The sequence below is a fragment of the Miniopterus natalensis genome, chromosome 1 (genome assembly GCF_054644295.1).
Source record: "Miniopterus natalensis isolate mMinNat1 chromosome 1, mMinNat1.hap1, whole genome shotgun sequence".
Taxonomy (NCBI): Eukaryota; Metazoa; Chordata; class Mammalia; order Chiroptera; family Miniopteridae; genus Miniopterus; species Miniopterus natalensis.
The window spans coordinates 118,337,111-118,356,770 of NC_142081.1; the positions used below are offsets into that span (position 1 = coordinate 118,337,111).

Below are 19,660 nucleotides of genomic sequence, written 5' to 3' on the forward strand. Positions count from 1 at the left end.
TATTTCTCTGATTAAATAATACCAGTCAATTTTTAGGCACAGTTTTTGTTACCACATAATTATTTTGTAGCCACAGATTTATTTTCCCAATGTAGAAGTATTCAGAAGTACTCCAAAAATATGGCACTGTTGAGTTTCATCTTGATATGAATAAGGCCACTACTTGACCATCACAGGATTTTAATACTGTATATCTACTTAACTATAGAATAAAGAATTCAAATCCTGCAATTTTAAGACTTTAAAAAATTTAAGTTACTAAGTGATATGAGAGTTTTCCCAGTAAAAATCTGTGCATTCTAGAGGCAATTATTTCTGTCTTCTTTTCTGGTGGGTGGGAGGATGTATTATATCTCAAGAAAGCATTTTTAAGTGTTAAAAGGGAAAATGCCTTTATTGGAAAAATAAGTGTTTTCAGGTTTTTCATAGAAAACAGTACAGAAATAAGAACTTAAAATTCTGTACTTCTTTTCAAACATGATTATGTGATAATTTTTTTCCTATTCTGCTTTATTAAGTTATACTTAGACATTTTCTATTAATTAATAACCACTCTTTCTTTTTCTTTTTTTCTAATCCTCACCCAACAATATGTTTTTATTGGTTTTTAGAGAGAGAAAAAAAGGAGGGGCATCAATGTGAGAGAGAAATATAGATCGGTTGCCTCACATACCCCGACTAGGGATCAAACCCGAATCTAGGTATGTACCCTGACCGGGAATCAGACTCGCAAACTTTAAGTATATGGGATGATGCTCCAACCAACTGAGCCACCTGGCCAGGGCAGTAACCATTCTTAGAATGTCCTGAATATCCATCGAAACATACCACTGTTTATGAAGAGACTATTATGTTTTCTCTAATTTAATTGAAGATGTGGTACTCAAACTTATACTTAGTAGCATGAACAAATATTTTGAAAAACAGCTACTTATAGGAGAAAGGACTTCTCTTTCCAAATGTTTTGTTTGTTTATTTATTTAATAAGAGAATCTTTATTTGGAAAATCACAGAGGTAGAAGTAATTCATAAAAGAAATGGGCTTAGGAAACAAACTGAACTACCAAGCATAACAGAGATAGATTCATAGATAGAGAGCAGGCAGATAGCTCTGGTTGGGGAGTGTGGGGTGTGGATTGAGAAAAAAAAAAAACCAAAAAACTCATGGACATGGACAACAATGTGGTGATTGTGGGGAGCAGAGTGGGAGCAGGGGGGAGGTGGAAGGGGGCATAGAGGGGATACATGATGATGGAAAAATAAAGTAAAATAAATAAAAAAGGAAACAGGTATAGAAACGAAGGAAAGGTCCTTAGAGCTTAGAAATGAGGAAGGTAGAGGTGAGGTGCCTTAGGGGAGGGGAAAGCGAAAGGCACAAGCATGCTCTTGGGTGAGCCCCAAATGTTTTAGAATAAACATACTGGTTTTATACTTTAGGTGAGGTATTATTTTGTAGAAATAAAGTTTCCAAGGATAACTACATGCAGTGGGCCTCAACTCAGACTTTAACTAATTAAGCAGCTTGGAAAAAAAAACATAAACACATTAAAAATCAGGAATTAGGAATAAAGGAAGTGCGCCACTTATTGTTTCTAACTTTTTATAATATTGGTTTGCAAAAAGCAAAACAAACTACCTTCTTTCTCTTCCTGATATACAAAGCTGTGTTAGTTTTAAAATACTCTGAAAAGTTCTGTCTTTCTGACCTCCAAAATAGGTTATTACTTATTTAATCTGTTTGAATTTCATGTGAGGTATTTAAGAAGGTATCTTTTCTTGTTTTTTCATAGTGTGAAAATAAAATTAGTTTATTTTTAATAACCACCTATAGTTTCTTATGTATTGTCCATAGGGTTAATTTGTGATTTAGAAAGAGAACTACAACACTTCATAATTTTTATATTTAAGGTATCTACATTAAATCATTGGCCGGGAAATTAATGCTTTATTTATTTATTTTTTTTGGTATGAAAACTTTAATGAAAACATTAATCACACAAAACTTAAATAACAAAACCATTTAAAATGACTTACAATTCAAGCATATTTGGCTTACTGATCTTTTTCTATCAACTGATTATTTCCAGGTATATTTCTCTATCAGCTGATTATTTACAGATAAAATCTTATTAATTTTTTCTCTATTTTTAGGGTCATCCTAAAGTATGTGAAAAATTAAAAGCCCTCATGGTTGAATGGACAGATGAATTTAAGAATGATCCACAGCTTAGTCTAATATCGGCAATGATTAAGAACCTTAAGGAACAAGGAGTTACGTTTCCAGCGGTTGGTTCTCAGGTATTTTGTATAGTTGTGTGTGTGCTACAATTTATTTTTCTAAAGTAGCTGTGTTTATTTTAATTTTTTCCCCTCCTCCAAACCCAGGTAGTTTTTATTACTTCAAAGGAATTTTTGTTAATAGTAATAATCTTGCATTTAGAGGTGCCATAAAAATATAGTGGAATATTAATGTGTTCCAACTTCTACTTTCCCACTGTTTCTCCTTTTTTATAAATGAACTTGCTTTAACATTTTGCAATTAAAAAATTTTTTAATTTAGTTTTAATAATATAGACAAAATTATTATATCAAGTAACACAGCCTTGTTAAATGCTCTTATGATGTAAGAAAGCGGGATAGCTTTAAAATTTAAGGATGAGTTTAGAGGTTCTTTTGATTATGAAATTTATGAATACCTGTATTAAAAGTAGGAAGGAGATACAAGTGAGTCAGTGGGAAGAGAAGCACCTGAAGCATTTCTTCCCTTAATAAAAACTGACGAGTTGCCTTCACCTTTTCCCTTTCTTCTAATAAATATGACTGACAGAAAGGCTTAACTTTCCTTTTCAAAAAGAAAAGTATGTAATGAGACCGATCTCTAATTTGTCATATTAAAAATGAAAGGGGCCCAGCTGGGTAGCTCAGTTGGTTGGAGTGTTTTCCCCGTACACAAAAAAGGTTTCGGGTTTCATTCCCAGTCAGAGCACATACTTAGGTTGTGGGTTCCATCCCTGGTTGGGACGAGTATGGGAGGCAACTGATCCATCTTTCTCTCTCACATTCCTCTCCTGCTCTCTCTCTCCCCTCCCCTCTCTCCCCTCCCCTCCCTTTCTCCCTCCCTCCCTTTCTCCCTCTTCCTCCATCCCTCTTCCTCCCTCTCTCTCCCTTTCCAAAATCAATAAACATATCCTCATGTATATCTGTTTTATTCTTTTTCTACTCTAAGTAACCATCCTTTAGGATGTCCCACTAATCGAGGGGGTTTAAAATGTAAGGATTGGAGTAAAATATACTGAGTGGTACAAAAGCATGAGCAGAAAACTGAGCTGTGGAGGGCTCAAGTTCAGGGTTGTGACCACCTCAGGGAATCATGAGGTGATTCATCCAGACTTTTCTAGGCTTTCTTCCCAAGGCATATCTAGTTTATCTGTGTACTCTTGAACTGTAAAAAACCAGAAATATACTTAGGAGAGGAAGGAAGGATGTTTTTCTTCTTACTTGAAAAAAGTTGGCTTTTGAATAGTTTTACAATGATAAATTATATCTTTTAGAAGTATTCATTCATAATTGACAGCTGGCTTTTACTATTCTCAGAATAATTTCTAAAACTGTATAATTAAGGAATCGTTTTATGCAAAATAATCCAAGAGTCTTACAAGTTTATTGACAATAGAAGCAATGTGTAATTATCAAAGTAGATTCACTACGGAGAACCAAAGTGTAGACGCAATTTCTTTGCCTCAAGAACCTAGTCTAGAGCTTGTTACTGAAAATGTGGTTCATTGCCCATCATCATCAGTATCACCTGGAAGCTTGTTAGAAATGCAGCATCTCATGTCCCACTCCAGACTCATGGATTTATTATCTTCATTTTAACAAGGTCCCCAGATGATTCTGTATGCACATTGATGTTTGAGAAGCACTGCTTTAGAGTACAGCTTTCAGTGCAAGTGAAAACTGCACATCTGTCCACAAGGAGACTTGTTGTTATAAGAGAAGGAAGAATTAATGATATATTTGATATATAGCATTGTTTGGTTAACCTAGAGTCTTAGTTGTGGGAACAACTTTAGGGATTTTCTAATTTAATCCCCTCATTTTACAGATGAGGAAACTGAGACCCAGAATGGTTAAGTGACTTGCCCAGGGCCACTTGGGCAAGAGTAGTTGACAGAGCTGGAAGTAGAACACAGGCCTCCTGACTTTCAGTACAGTGTTCTTTCCACTACACGATCCTGCCTTCCGTTTGATATAGAGGTTAGTGGATATGTGTCTGTCCTGACTGGGCTTCAAAGGACGAGAAGTGGAGTGAACACTGGCAAGAGAATTTATTTATTGATTGGCGTAGATGTTAGGTTACTCTCCTGTTCAAAAGATTCAGGACATAGATCAGCAACAGTAAAGTTAAGAGTTACTTTCCTTCTTTTCATCTAGATCAGGGGTGGAGAACATCCGGCCTGCAGGCTGTGTCATTTGCTCTGGCCCTGCCAAGGCAACCGCAGGTGTGGGACTCAAAATTTAATAAATCTAGGAGCTTTTTTCATAGCTAGTTTTTAAGTTGATAATTTCGTATGGCTCGTGAATGCTGTTACAAATATCCAAATGGCCCTTGGCAGAAAAAAGGTTCCCCACCCTTGGTCTAGATGTTACAAAATATGTGAAAGCTAATTTTGTTATAGTTACTATCATTTAGCCACAAGAAACATATAAAATGCATATAAAGTAAAATATGATGAAGTAGAATGGTGATTTTTTTTTTACAGTAGTTTCTAAAAAGTGTGTCATTGAAAACCCTATTTGTAAGGAGCTTCATATTTAATGAAAAAATGTATCATCTAGGATCAACTGTAGAAGTCCCTCTGGATTTTGAAGTCACTTAGTTGTTTGTCATCACATTTAGTCAGACTAGATCTTTGTTAACATACTTAACAAAAGCCTTTGAAAATATAAGAATTTTTAAAGTTTATTTATTTTTGTTAATTCTCACCTGAGGATACCTTTTCCATTGATTTTTAGAGAGAGTGGAAGGGAGGGAGGGAAGGAGGGAGAAAGAGAGAAGGAGAGACAGAGAGAGAAAGAAAGAGACAGATATCTAGACATCAATTGACTGCCTCCTGCACGCACCCAGACTGGGGTGGGGATTGAACCTGCAATCTAGATATGTGCCTTTGACTGGGAATTGAACCCATGACCCTCCGTGCGCCAACGTTCCAACCACTGAGGCACACTGGCTAGGGCTCTTTATTATTTATCCAAGTATAGAAAGGAAATAATATAAAAATATTAAGAAAAGTCATACTTTAGTCACTTAACTTATTTTTATGTTGCTGTGATTTTGGTTTTTTGGTACTAACTTTTGATATAGAGATAAAAGTAATGCTACACTGCTACTCTGTTTGGCTAGTTAATAAGACAAGTGTCATTGCTACACTTAGAACCTGATGATAGAAAGGAACTTTGAAAAGTGTGCAGTGCAGGAATGCAGGGCTTAATGCAGCTTCTTCTGCACTTTTTTCTTAACTAATAGACATTTCTTCATAGAGCACAAAGGATCTCCATGTCTTTTTTGTGAAAGTCACCAAATTGTGAAAAAATTTTACATATTATGAAAAAGGTTGCCTCTGACCAAAGCATACCTTCAATTTTCAGTCATATAATGATTAAAACAAGAGATGGATCATAATTGAAAGTACTTAAAGTTCTATGAAGTGAACTGTAAAAAGCTTTTTTGTAATCAGCTTTTCTAAAAATAAATGCCTTTTGTATTTGACATTATAAAATATACTAACTGAAGAATATAGAACTGCATTTATTATACTACTTTGCCTTTAATTTACTCAACAATCATTTAAAAATTAGAATTTCATTTTTTATTGGTTTCTCTGGTAATTACAATATACATTTGTGATTTAAAAATCTGTTTTGAGTTAATATTATATTACTTCATGTAAAATTTAGAAACCTTGCAACAATATAGGGTGTACCTACTCCCAGTTCAGCATCCTTTATGCTATAGTCGTGTTATGTATGACATATATCCTCCTACATGCATTATAGATCCCAGGAGACAGTGTTATACTTTTTGTTTTAAACCCTGAAGGGCCCCCATTTTATCTGGTTTTGGAAGCTGCATGTTTTGTTTTAATCCTCTTAATATCCTGCACTGTGTAGGTGCTGTTATCCTCATTTTGTAGATGAAGGACTTGAGGCACAAAGAGGATGGATCTGGTATTTGATCCCATGTTTGCCTGACTTTATAGCCTGCATTCTTAACTATCCATGTCATAGCACCTTATTTGAAAGTGTTATCAGGAACACAAAGGAACGAATGCTTAATTAAGAGGCTTAGGGATGGTTCACTGCGAAAGTGATATTTTAGCTGTTTACTCAGTGATGAGTTGAAACTCAACAGGGAAAAATGTGGATGGAGTAAAAAGAACCAGCGGGAGGACATCAGTAGAAGGAAGTGTGTCAGGTGTAGAAGAACCAGTGTGTATATATGTGTATGTGTATGTATGTATGCATGCATGTGTGTGTGTGTATTATATACATATAATATATCTATATATGTGCTAGCAGTTTCTGATAACTGATAGAATGGTTGAAAATAAGACTGGTAAGATAGGGTAGAGTCTGATTTGCCTTGATTGCCATGGAAAAACTAAGAGGCCATTGAGGCTTAGCAGTGTGACTCAATTTATGTACTTATTTACTTGTATACTGCCGTATTTACAAAATATATTTAAGATGGACAGTAATATATTCCCAGAATTAACTACAAGTATTTTGGTTTACCAAAAAGTATAATTTTATGAGCATTTATATTTTTATATATAAATCTGGGTCGCTAAAGATAACACCCTGACTTTTGATCTGGAAGCAAGCAATAGAATACAACCCTTAAATACATACTAAAATTTTTTTTTAAGCTATCTGTTTTTGAAATAGTCATCTCCCTCTCTCAGCTTTTTTTCCAGTTTTATAATTTTTCTAAAAATTTTTAAATCTCTAGTTTTTCTTTGGTTTGCATACTGTCTGCTTTTAGTTTATCCTCTTTACACAAGTCTGTACAATGTTATTAGGCTGCTGGCTCTAAGTATCCAATTGCCCTCAGTCTGTTTTCTCCTATTCTAACTCTTCTCCTTCGCAGGCTGCTCCAGTTGGATTTCTTTATTCTTCAGAAGTTTGTTTTAGATTGACAAGAATGATCTTGCTCCTGTGCAGATTAGGTAGGATAGGAATATTTGAGATCAACCCTCAAATATTGTGTTCCGTTTTTTTTTGTTAGGCTGCAGAACAAGCAAAAGCAAGCCCAGCTCTCGTAGCCAAGGATCCTGGTACTGTGGCTAACAAAAAAGAAGAGGAAGATTTAGCAAAAGGTATGGGGTTTTTTTTTTAAAGTCCCTGAATGGTGGCAAGAAGATGGGTCACTTAATTTTTCCCCCTGAGCTATTTTAAAAGAAATAGGACTTTACAGCTACAGCTGAAATCTACTTTGTTTTTCCCCTCAGTATCACTTCTTCCTCTCCCCTCCCAAGGTGACTATCATGTATGTCTTACTTGTCAATATTTTTACTACACAATTTACCTATAAATATCCATAAACTGTACCAAAAACTTTTTGTGACCAACAAAATTTTTTTTTTCATAAATAGTATACTCTCGGTATCATCTATCTACAATTGTTTTCTTCATGCAACATTTGAAATCTATTAGTGATTAGACATATAAGTCAGATTTATTTGTTTTAACTACTGTTCCAACCTACTAATAAATGCATACTGTAATTTTCCTCCTACTGATGGACATTTGGGTTTTCTGGTTTTTATTTTTACTATAACAATTATACTGCATTGAATATCCTTGTACATGTTCTCTCTTTGTGTGTGTGTGTGTGTGTGTGGTTATTTTGTGTGACTAAAAGTGAAGTATTCTTGGCTCATGAGGTAGGCATATCTTCAGTTTTACTAAGTAGCTTTATTTCCTCTTCCATCAGCAATGTATGAAAGCTATTTATTATTTTTAACCTCCTGATAACATTTGGTATTGTCAGATTTTTAGGTTTTATGAATCTGATAGGTTTAAAATGATGTCCTATTATTTTAAATTTTATTTCCTTTATTACTAGTGAGGCTGATTCCTTTTTTTGTATGTTTATTACCTGTTCTGATTGTCTCTCTCTGTTGAGTCTCTTAATAGAAAACATAATGATATGTAGAAAATCTTTATTTTGGATGCTAATCTTTTGCCTATATATCTATAGTAGATATAGTTGATTTTTGGCTTATACTTTAACTTTAATGGTCTATTTTATCAAGCAAGTTTTAAATTTTGATGTCAAAATTTTTGCTTTTCTGTTATTTTTGCTTTTTTATATCTTAAGACATATTTTTCCTACACCAAGATCCTAAGATATATTTTCCTATGATTGTTTTAAAGTTTTATTTTCTCCTTAGGTCTTTTATTGATCCAGAACAGAGGTGGAAGGGAAGAAGGGGTTAAGAGTTGATTTGAAAGCAGAGTAATCAATCCCTTAAGATTACATTGCAGAGCCCAAGTGACACATGGTGATGACCTGCATTGGGGGAGGAGTGGTGGAGATAGAGGAGTCACATTTGAAATTATTTTGGGGAATTTGTTAGGTGAGACTTTACTGCAGTTATTTCTAAATTCCAATTCTTAGACTGATTATATAAGAATTATCTCTGGAGCAATAAAATACAGGTTCTCAGCAGCTACCTTTGAGGCTCTTATATTAAGTCCCCAATGAGGCTTGAGACTCTTTACTTCTCAAGTGATTTTGATTATCATTTTGGGAACTCAGGCTATAGGAATACATTGAAAAGACAAAAGAATATATCTGCAGCTAAAATTTTTAAAATGGATCTAAGAGTTTATATCTTTTTATTACCCAGAATCATTTTGATTGTATTAGTTCAGTAAAAAATAGTCATCATGCTGTTCAGTTTTCTTGCTCATTTATTTTTTTTAACTTTGAGTTGTGAATGAATGAATAAAATTGATGAAATGATTTTTGTTGTCCTAGTTCCCAGCTATACTACTGAGAGAAGAATATTTTTTACCTTCAGATATCTTTTTGTACTTCTCTGGATTATTGGATATATTAACATTTTGGGTCATTTTAAACCCATTATTTTCTAGCCATTGAATTGTCCCTGAAGGAACAAAGGCAGCAGTCCACCACTCTTTCCACTTTGTATCCAAGCACATCCAGTCTCTTAACTAACCACCAACATGAAGGCCGAAAAGTTCGTGCTATATATGACTTTGAAGCTGCTGAAGATAATGAGCTTACTTTTAAAGCTGGGGAAATTATTACCGTTCTTGATGACAGGTGAAGGAACATTCGTGTGAAAATATATAACATATTACTTTTGTGTTTCATATTATTCCTATTGGATGCTGTCACCAAATGCAACAGAAAAAAATACTGATCCAGCTATTTTCTTTGTATGACAGTTGGTTGCTTTACTTATGTTATACTGGCTAGATTCTTATTTTGTAGTTTAATTTTTAAAAATCTGTTTAAATACTTAAACATTTTTTTTTGGAGGCCTAGTTTCATCTATTCATTTTTGGTTCCATCTAATAATATAGATTATTAAATTAGTAAAAAAGTTAAGATTTTAGAAAATATGCCAAATATGCATGTATATGTATTTATGAAATTTGTAAGAAATACAGAATATAGTGAATTTATTTATTATTTAGTGTATTTGTTTGGAACAAATTCACTTTACAAGGAATTATTTGCATTTACATTATCATAGGGGAGATGATTCAGTGCATCTGTCTCTTACTACAGCTATATGTTTACATGAAAATTGTTACTGATAATGAAGTACTAAACTTGGCAAATAAATGGTTTTTTAAAATCAATTCAAATAGATTTAAGGTTATTTCTATAATATCACAGTATAGTATGATTTCTTGAGTAGGAGAAAATGAAGTTATGTTTGAGCTGTTTTACTGGAAATTGCACAAAACCTTGATCATTCATTCAAAAATACTTATTGAGAGCTTGCTAGTTTTTCTTTTTGACACTGGGATACAGTGAAGAACATGAGTATACACCTTAAAGTGTGTTCCTTGTAAATGTTTTGTGCTATAAACAGTGTCATCTGTGATATGTGTTTTCTTGTGGGGAAAAAGTTGCTGATATGTACTACATAGAGCACAAGAATAGACATCTTGATTAAGAGCCTACTATATATCATTACAAAGGATTCTTACATTGGAGCCCACAAACTGCCTGAAATGAACAATTCTTAAGTGTGGGGGCCTCTTTTTTTGGGAGAGAGTTTAGAACTTTTTATTAGTTCCTTAAAGCATTCACCAGCCTTCCAAAAAATAAAGAACTGTGTGTTTAATAACTTCTTATTTTCTCTGAGTCCTCATCTCTTATTTGTAATAATGATACATTCATTTTATTCTTCACTGGATTGTTGTGGGATTCAAATCTGGTAATAATGCAAGTTAAACACTATAAAAGGGAAAGATTCATAGAAATAAAAATCTTTATTATAATCAGTATTCTTTTTTTGTTCTTTATAGTGATCCCAACTGGTGGAAAGGTGAAACCAATCAAGGCATGGGGTTATTTCCCTCTAATTTTGTAACTGCAGATCTCACTGCTGAACCAGAAATGAGTAAGTATTTTTCCGTCTGTCAATGGATGATAGATAATCTTCTTAATGAAAGTTGAATAAATTCAACTTTTTGGAGCAGGGACTTTCAAATGTTAGTGCCTTCAAGATGTTTATTAGAAATGCAACTTCCCGAGCAGTAGGTTATTTACCAGAAATCGTCTAAGAATTGCAATCATTTGTCTATCAAGATTATCTTTAGAGAGACTATGGACTTTTTCTTTAAAAAAAAAAAAATCTGTATCTTATCTATATATATCTATCTACACCCACACACAGATATATGTATATATGTGCTATTGTAAAAATGCACACTAAAAAGTGTTAATGGAATTTATGCATTATCTATTTTCATTGTCATCAGTTGATAAAAGTGTGACAAATACAGTGTAACCTCATAGAGAAGTCTTCCTATTCAAAAGTTGAGACCATTTCTCTAGTGTTATAGTCTCAAACTTGGAAGCTGTGGCCTCTAAGCAACCATAATGGCTTTTCTAAACCCTTGGGTCAGGTATTCAGAAGCACCTATAACTAATCATACAAATAGTTTTTTCGTTGTTTTATTTCCAAATCTTTGGTGACTAGGAGAAATAAACTAGAAAGTGGCGCCAAGGAGGAAGTGATATTACTGACAGGCATAATAGTCGCGCGAGATGTAACTGGCGGTAGGTAGCCTATTAAAATTTTGGTAGACAGTTGACTATATTTTTTCATAATACTGTACTTTAATGAATCTTCATAATGATGAGTTTGAGTCATCAAGATTAAGCCGTAACTCCCCTCTGTTTAAGGAAACAGAAATATATTCTAGTCTAGAAAAATTTCTCTTAGTGTCTGAAATTTTTAGAATTTTAAAAGAGTTTTTGTATATAAGTTGGTAAGCTACAGTTATCTGGCAGAATATCTCAAGTCATCTGTTTTTGTAATGACAGGTAGAAGGAATCAGAGTTATAAACTGCAGGATGCTTAGATCTTTTTAAGTTTACAAGAATTCTAAGAATAGATCTTTTTGTCTTAGTCATCTTTTTATTTTCAACAGCACCAAGTGCTGGGTCTTATCCAGAATACAAACTATATATATATAAATATTTATACAATAAATAATACGTAAGTGTCTATAGAGAGAAATATTTGTTAACAATAGATACTTTTCTTTAAAAGCATAAACATAAGGCTTTCACAACAAACCAGACATTGCAACTCTGATAAAATGATGCCCTTTTATAGTTATTGCAGAGTTGTTTTTTGTCATTTTTATAGAGACAGATTCCTGAGACCTATTCCTTTAATGGAATTCTTTTTTGTTAGAATTAAAAAAAGCATGTTGTAGAACCTTTTTTAAATGGCAGTGCATACTGTGCTCACTTTTAACCTGGGTTGATAGTGGTGGGGTTTTTTTGTTTGTTTTTGGGGGTTTGTATTTTCTTGTCCTAAATGAGCTGTTCGAAAGGGTAGAATAGCATTGGATTTCTATACCCATCTCATCTTTTTTCCCCATTATATAGCATTGCCTTTTTAAAATGAGCATTTCAGCTCATCTCATATGTTTCACTCTGGACCACCCAAAACAAAAACAGGAGCTGTAATAGTTACAGCTCTTGAGTTTGGAAAATGAGTGCTAGCATGATCCTCACAGCATCATTCTTGATGAGGAAACAGAAACCCACTTAATGTGTCAAGTAGAAATACCTGACCTCCTTAGTTTGCTTTTATTTTGGAGGCGCAGTTAGATATTGTGAAAGCACTTTATCTTTTACATATGTAAATATATTTTATATGTATATTCACACACATACTATACACATATACATGTGTAATATAGTAGTATTAGTTCCTATGAGAAAGAGCTCTGCAAATTTGTGCATGGTCAGCAGTCAGAATGTAAAGTCTATCATGGATAGAAGACAATACAGTGTTCTCCCAGCTTTTTACTTGTTAATAGCTCAAGATATAAAAAGCAAAAATATGTATAGCAGATGTCTCTTTTTCCCCCATGGGAAAATGAAATCCGCTGAAATTTTTTTCGTATGTAGAAGTTTACTTTATGGTGACTTGAATGGGATGAATTAAACTATTTATATGTAATCACACAACACAGAATACTCTGTTCTCAGAGTAAAATCACAGGCCAGATTCCAGTAGTTTTGGCTTGTAGAGCCAGATAGATTGGCATTCAAATCCAGGCTTTGCCATTTATTAGCTTTCATCTGTGCAAGAATTTATACTCGTTCTAAGCCACCGTTAACCTCATTTTAAAATGAAGCCTGTCTCATAGGATTGTATTATAGATTCATTGGAGGAAATGTAATATGTATTCCATTAAGCACATTTAATAATTTAATAGATATTATTTCCCTTCCTAATTCTACCCCTTGCCCCCCACCTCCCTTTCCTCTTGATTCTTAATATCTTTATGAATACTGATTGACATTGTGGATACATGGATGAAAAATTCAGAGAGGAAGGTCATTTCTTTTAAGCTGTATATGCCTCGGTATTCTTTTGGAGGCTAATTGCTATGTTAATCATATCCTTGTATGTACCAGTTAATGTTATATTGACTAGATTTTTAACTTTTGCTTTGTTGAGCAAGAGAAATATGTATTTCTGCCAATGGTTTGTGGATCCCTTAATAATCATTTTTTCATTGCAAAGAATAATACAACTAAAAAAGATAGGCTGATATAGTGAAAAATCAGATCCCTACCAAGGCCATTTATAAAGTCTCTATTGGCCTGGATGTTTTTCTCTTAGTAAGAAGTCTTAGTGGCATGCTGGAGAACATACAGCTAACTTTCCAATTCATTACCTTGAAATAACATGGCCTAGCAAACAAGATTTTTCTTTGAAAAGACGGATAATTTAAAAAGTGTATTTATTTTTGCCATTGTAAAACTTTGCTTTTCTTTCACCAATTTACTAAACTCTCTTGTGTAGTAGATGATTAATCTTTGTTTCAGAAATGTACCTCTTCTTTTTAGAAAGTGTCTTTTATGGAAAATGTAAAATCTTTAGAAGAGACAATTAAGAAATCTTGAGATGAAGTAATGTTCTATCATTATTGCCTAAATCTGCAACCTAATTTTTCTTTAAATTGAGTCTCTCAGCTTAAGGGAAATATTAAAAAACCCTCAGATTCTTTCTTGAAACTTAAAGTGTTCTCATATAGACTTTTAAATTTATTATAAGGAAAAGATAAATATTGCATGTTTTACAGTAAAAACGGAGAAGAAGACGGTACAATTTAGTGATGATGTTCAGGTAGAAACAATAGAGCCAGAGCCGGAACAAGCCTTTATTGATGAAGTAAGTGATTTCCTCCATGAGAGCGATTCATACTGGTATTGATGTTGAAATATTTTTCTTGTCGTCTGTAAAACAAAAAGATTAATTAATGCATGTATTTTGTTATTATAAAAATATAAACAATATAGTCCTATTCTTAACCATGTCAGCACATATAGTTCTACCTCATTATTTTAAATTTCTGCTTAATATTTTATAGAACGGATATATCATGATTTTTTTTCTGTTGGACAGTAAGGTTGTTTTCAATGGGGTTTTTTTGTGTGGTGTGTTTTGCTATTACAAACTATTGTGAGATTTTTTGGGGATATATTTCAAATAATGTATAATTTTATTTTAAAATGTCTGTACTTAATGCTCTGGAAATTATATTCTTGGTAACATTTTAAACTTATAATGAAAAATGAGAAGTCATCTTCAAAATATGTGAAGGGATTTACAGGTTTTTAGCCTTCTTTAAGGGGAGCCAGAAGCAGAAAGTTTGAAGGGTGCTTTTTTACAGAAGTAGATTGTAGAAGACTGTGCTAGGAGCTAAGGAAACAACTGGATCAGGGAAAGTTAATTAGCTGATTGCATTACATAAGAAAATGCATGTAGACTCAGTTTAGGGGTCTATCTAGAAACCTTTCTCTGATAGGTGATTTCAAATTGGGTGTATGTAGTATTCTGTAATACAACAAAAAATATCCACATGTTAGTTGCTCTCTCATTTTACCACGACCCTCCCCCCAACTTTTTGTTGTAGGCAAACTTTTCTGGCATGTGCCTTATTTTTTAGGGTGCTTAACATGAAAATTATGAACCTTTTACATTGAAAAATAGTACCCATTTCAAAATATAAAATGATTTTGACTTCAGAAGTTTCTTATATGCTGTGTCACTTTCACTCTCTAGTAATTAATACATCTCTCAATCTGTTTTATATATAATGCAGATTTTCTGCTTCAGTTTAAATAACTACTTTGGTTTGAATTTGTAGTCTTTACATTATTTACCTAATGTACCTATGTTTAATATCATAACGATGTAAAAACCATGAATGGAGAAAAGTTTGTAATTATTACAGTAGTATGTAAGATCTATATTTTGATTTTAAAACCTACATATAAATACACATGTACTTATATAATGTATAGTGGTACTTATTTAATGATGGTTTCATTAGTCCCATTGATGATTAATATAAAAGATTCTGAAATAGATCTAAGTCATTACCTTGAAGTCAAGCCTTCCAGCCTTTCCCACATGGGAGAATAGAGAGACCACAAAGTGAAACATTGGTGGAACGAAAATGTAGACTAAGTCCTTATGGCCCTACTTAGAAAGAGAACAGCTGTAATATAGCTGAGCTATGCCTTTCTAAAACAGCTGTTGTACTCATCCTGGCAGAGAAGTAATAACTGAGTTGTTAGTCATAAGTAATGCCATCTTAAGAGAGAGGTTACACCTGTCAGCATGTTGAGGCTACAGCTGCTTCAAAACAGTGAAATTCACTACCATGACATGAGATTGAAGAACTCACACATTATAAGTTTAAATATGACTCTATTTCTTCTCATTTAAGAAAATCTCTGTGAGCACTTTCAAAAATAAGTAGGTAGAGCTTTCAAGGCTCTGACTTCATATGGTACTTAAAGAGAGTACACAGATACTAAACACATAAAAACAAAATTGGAGTCTCCATATCTGTGAATTACAAAAGTTCTCTATCCATTATCTAATTTACAAAGTGAGAACATAGTGTTGCATTACGGTTTGTTGCTTTTTATATCAACTATTTAATTCCTGTAGGATAAAATGGACCAATTGCTACAGATGTTGCAAAGTACAGATCCCAGTGATGATCAGCCAGATCTTCCAGAGTTACTTCATCTTGAAGGTAAACCTTGTGTTTCATTTACCTTGCAAATAAAGGGTAGTTAGTGGTTATATCTACTGTTCTGTTACAGGATGGTTTATATTTAAATAAAATTGAGAATGATATGAAAAATGTTCACATTTCTCACTTTTCTATGACCCAGTCTCACATTTATATTCCATTTAAACCTTTGGTAGAATGCACATTCCTGTATTTCTCTATCCAAATTAAATATTTTATTTAACCAAATATTCTATTCAACATTTTAGAATGTTGTAAAATAAATACTGTTAGTTTAATATTTTTGAGATCAAGAAAATCATTCTTGGGTTCTCTGGGCTAAGGTTTATCAATATCACCTTTATTACCCCAGATTACATCTTGTGTTTCTTATATGAATATCCGTCAGAGATTTGCTGTCTTTTGCTGTGTTTTCTTATATTTCTTCAAATCTTGTCATCTTAGCAATGTGTCACCAGATGGGACCTCTCATTGATGAAAAGCTGGAAGATATTGATAGGTAAAAGAGCATGTTCCATCTCTATATTGTGTACCTTCTTCCCTGAAGTTCTCTGTAAACTTCGACTCGGATAGAGCTGCCATTTTATTTATTTTATTATTTTATTTATTTTATTTTATTTTATTTTATTTTATTTTATTTTAATTTAATTTAATTTAATTTTTTTATTTTATTTTATTATTTTATTTTATTTTATATTATTTTATTTTATTATTTTATTATTTTACTAATACTTTTGTTTATTTATATTCTTCTATTTTATTTTTTTAATTTTTCTATTCTGTTTCATTTGAATTTTTTATTTTTTAATGTTTTTTATTTTTATATGCCAAAGGAACCAGTTCTCATTTACTTGTTTTCTAGACCAGCTCTCCTCTATTTTTTTTTTCTTCAAGGTGAGGATTTATTTTACCTTACCTATGTTAGTCTTTTTTAAAAATAAGGGTTAACTATTATAATCATGTTTGCAATGAATGGAGTTACCAAAACCCAAGTGACTCATTAGCAATTATCTGGGGAAACCTAGGTATTTCAAAGTAAAGTCAAGTACAATAAGCTTTCCCAGCACAGTACCTAAATCTTGGTTTTGATTACCTTGGAGCTAACACACAAGATATTTTCTTTCACAAGGTTAAATTTTTAATAATGTCTACTTATACCACTTTTTGCTATTTTGATGTGCCTTATTATTTACAACATTGTATTACTTAAATAGCAATTATGTTTCAACTATTCTATAATATTTCAGAAAACATTCAGAACTCTCAGAACTTAATGTTAAAGTGATGGAGGCACTTTCACTGTATACCAAGTTAATGAATGAAGACCCAATGTATTCCATGTATGCAAAATTACAGAATCAGCAGTATTATATGCAGTCATCTGGTGTTTCTGCTTCTCAGGCAAGTTTTTAAAAACTTAAGTATATTATTTTAAATTCTCAAATATGTTTGAGATTATTTGGAATAGCTGTGTTTTTGTAAAATTTGAAACTTTCTAAAAGTAATGTAAAAATAGATTTTAAAATAATTTTTTACTTGACAAATATGATATATAGTATACAGTTATACCAGTTATTCTTTTTTTTTTAAACAAAATTATTTTTTTGTACGAGTATGCATCAGAATCTCCCATCAAGCTTTTTGAAAAAATACAAATCTGTTGAATCAGAATCTTCAGGAGGGAGGCCCAATCATCTGTATATATTTAAAGCTTTATGTGTACTTATCTGGTCAAGAACTGTAGTTTTTGTCTCAGTAAAATTCTAATTATTACTAAATTCTTCTAAATATCTACTGTTACCAGTTTTATAGTGAGCTGCTTTAATCTGGATCCCCACCCCCCACTTCTTTACGTAATACTTGTAATGCAATAGAGAGCCCTTTCTCTCTTTTCACCTCAAGCAACTATTTGAAGCGCTCCTTTCCCATGAACTCAGTAACTTTAGGGTATAGGAAGTAATTATCCAGGCACTCCCATTTTCTCCATGTAGAGTGGCACAAACATTGTGTAGATTAATTTTTTTTTTTGGCTTGACCATTTTCTCTGAAATAAGGGGCCAGAACCTTGGATGTGCAGCCATGCTTGAGTAACGTGGCTAGATGACACCTACTCACAGGTGTTGATATCAATTTGAGCAAAAAAAAAAAAAAAAAAAGCCCTTCATGTTCAGTTTGCAAAGTACAAAAAAATGCATTTATGAGGACCAGAATAGCTGTGTTTACAATGAAGCAATGAAGACCTTTTGGATTCTGATGCATGGTGCGTCTCTTAGGGCTTAACAGAAGTGCTAAAATTATTGTTGTCTTGTCTCCTGATGATTGTGTTGCTGTCTTCACAATTGATTAAAAAGCCTTACTACATAGATAGTGGTGTTCTATTATCAAACATGTGAAATGGAAGGATCTAATGAATACTACAGAAAACTAGAATATTATTTGTATTTAAAACTTTGGGAATTTAAGACTTCAATCTCTTTAGGTTCAGACAAATATAGGTTTTAGATGCAGGAGTAGGCAAACAATGGCCCAAGGGCCAAATCCTGCCTCCTGTCTGTTTAAACTTTTTTTGGAACACAGCCACTCTCTTTCCCTTATGAATTGTTTCTGGATGCTTTCTAAATGCGTCTAGGTCAGTAGTTGTGACAGAGACCATACGGCCCACAAAGCCTAAAATATTTACTATCAGGAACTTGACAAAAATGTTTGCTGACTGATCCCTGCTTTAGAAAGTTAGTTTGCTTTGTGTTCAATAAACTGTAGTTTAGGAAATGTAAATTGTATTTATAACTAAATGCAGTCTATTGATATAAACAATGAATTCAAAGACATTTCTTAAACATTCTTTGGGATTCCTTTTAGGGAAGTACTTAAAATATTAACCTGGAAAAAGAGATTATATTAGTATAAAGTTTCAAGATGAGTTCCTTTACTATTTCTGGATAAGGATAAACATGAATTTAGCCAATGTTTACCTAAGAATAAAAATCGTCAGAAGCCAGCTTCACTGAAAAATATATTTTTTAATGCCTGTTAACAGAAGTTACTATGAAAGAAGGTTTCAGCGATGTAATTGTTCTTTTTGTTAACTGAATGTCTCTACAAAGAGTGTGGTGTGCTTATTAAAATCTTAAAAATCTAATATGTTATTATGAACTCTTGTAGGTGTATCCAGGGCCTCAGAGTGGTGCTTACCTGGTTGCAGGGAACGCCCAGATGAACCATCTCCAGAGCTACAGTCTTCCTCCAGAGCAACTGTCTTCTCTCAGCCAAGGAACAGTTCCACCTTCTGCAAATCCAGCCCTTCCTAGTCAGCAGACTCAGGCTTCTTACCCAAAGTAATTTGATTATTGACTATTCCTGGGAGTTAGTGCTGTTAAAATTCTTTTTTTTTTTTTTTTTTTTAATATCTTTAAAAAAATTTTTAATGTTATTTTAGAGAGAGACAGAGAGAGAAAAAGAGAGATGTGAGAGAGAAACATCGATCAGTTGCCTCCCGTATGTACCCCGGTGCATAAACCTGCAACCTGGGTATGTGCCCTGATCAGGAATCAAACCTGCTAACCTTTCAGTGTATGGGACGATACTCCAGCCGACTGAACCACACTGGCCAGGGCAAAATTCTTAAGTGCCTTTGATCATCTGTAACCATAAGGACCAGATAGGAAAGCTCCAGAATAGATGTCATCACTGATGTCAGATTTAGCTCTGTGTGGTGATGAGTGGGTTCTACAGGAACCCCTGCACTATTGCAGCACTAGCCAGCAAGCCAGTCCTCTGTCTTACTGACTCACTGAACTGCTGTATTCTG

General features: G+C 33.1%; 1 protein-coding gene across 1 annotated transcript in view; it reads left to right on the forward strand.

Moving 5' to 3' along the window:
• Positions 1–19,660, forward strand: part of STAM (signal transducing adaptor molecule) — a 66,571-nt gene that overhangs the window by 34,295 nt on the left and 12,616 nt on the right. Inside the window, exons 5-13 of the mRNA XM_016217414.2 lie at positions 2,152–2,298; positions 7,289–7,379; positions 9,163–9,355; positions 10,576–10,670; positions 13,885–13,973; positions 15,765–15,852; positions 16,297–16,351; positions 17,100–17,253; positions 19,015–19,187. Coding sequence (XP_016072900.1) covers positions 2,152–2,298; positions 7,289–7,379; positions 9,163–9,355; positions 10,576–10,670; positions 13,885–13,973; positions 15,765–15,852; positions 16,297–16,351; positions 17,100–17,253; positions 19,015–19,187 — 1,085 coding nt within the window. The remainder of the gene's footprint in view (positions 1–2,151; positions 2,299–7,288; positions 7,380–9,162; positions 9,356–10,575; positions 10,671–13,884; positions 13,974–15,764; positions 15,853–16,296; positions 16,352–17,099; positions 17,254–19,014; positions 19,188–19,660) is intronic.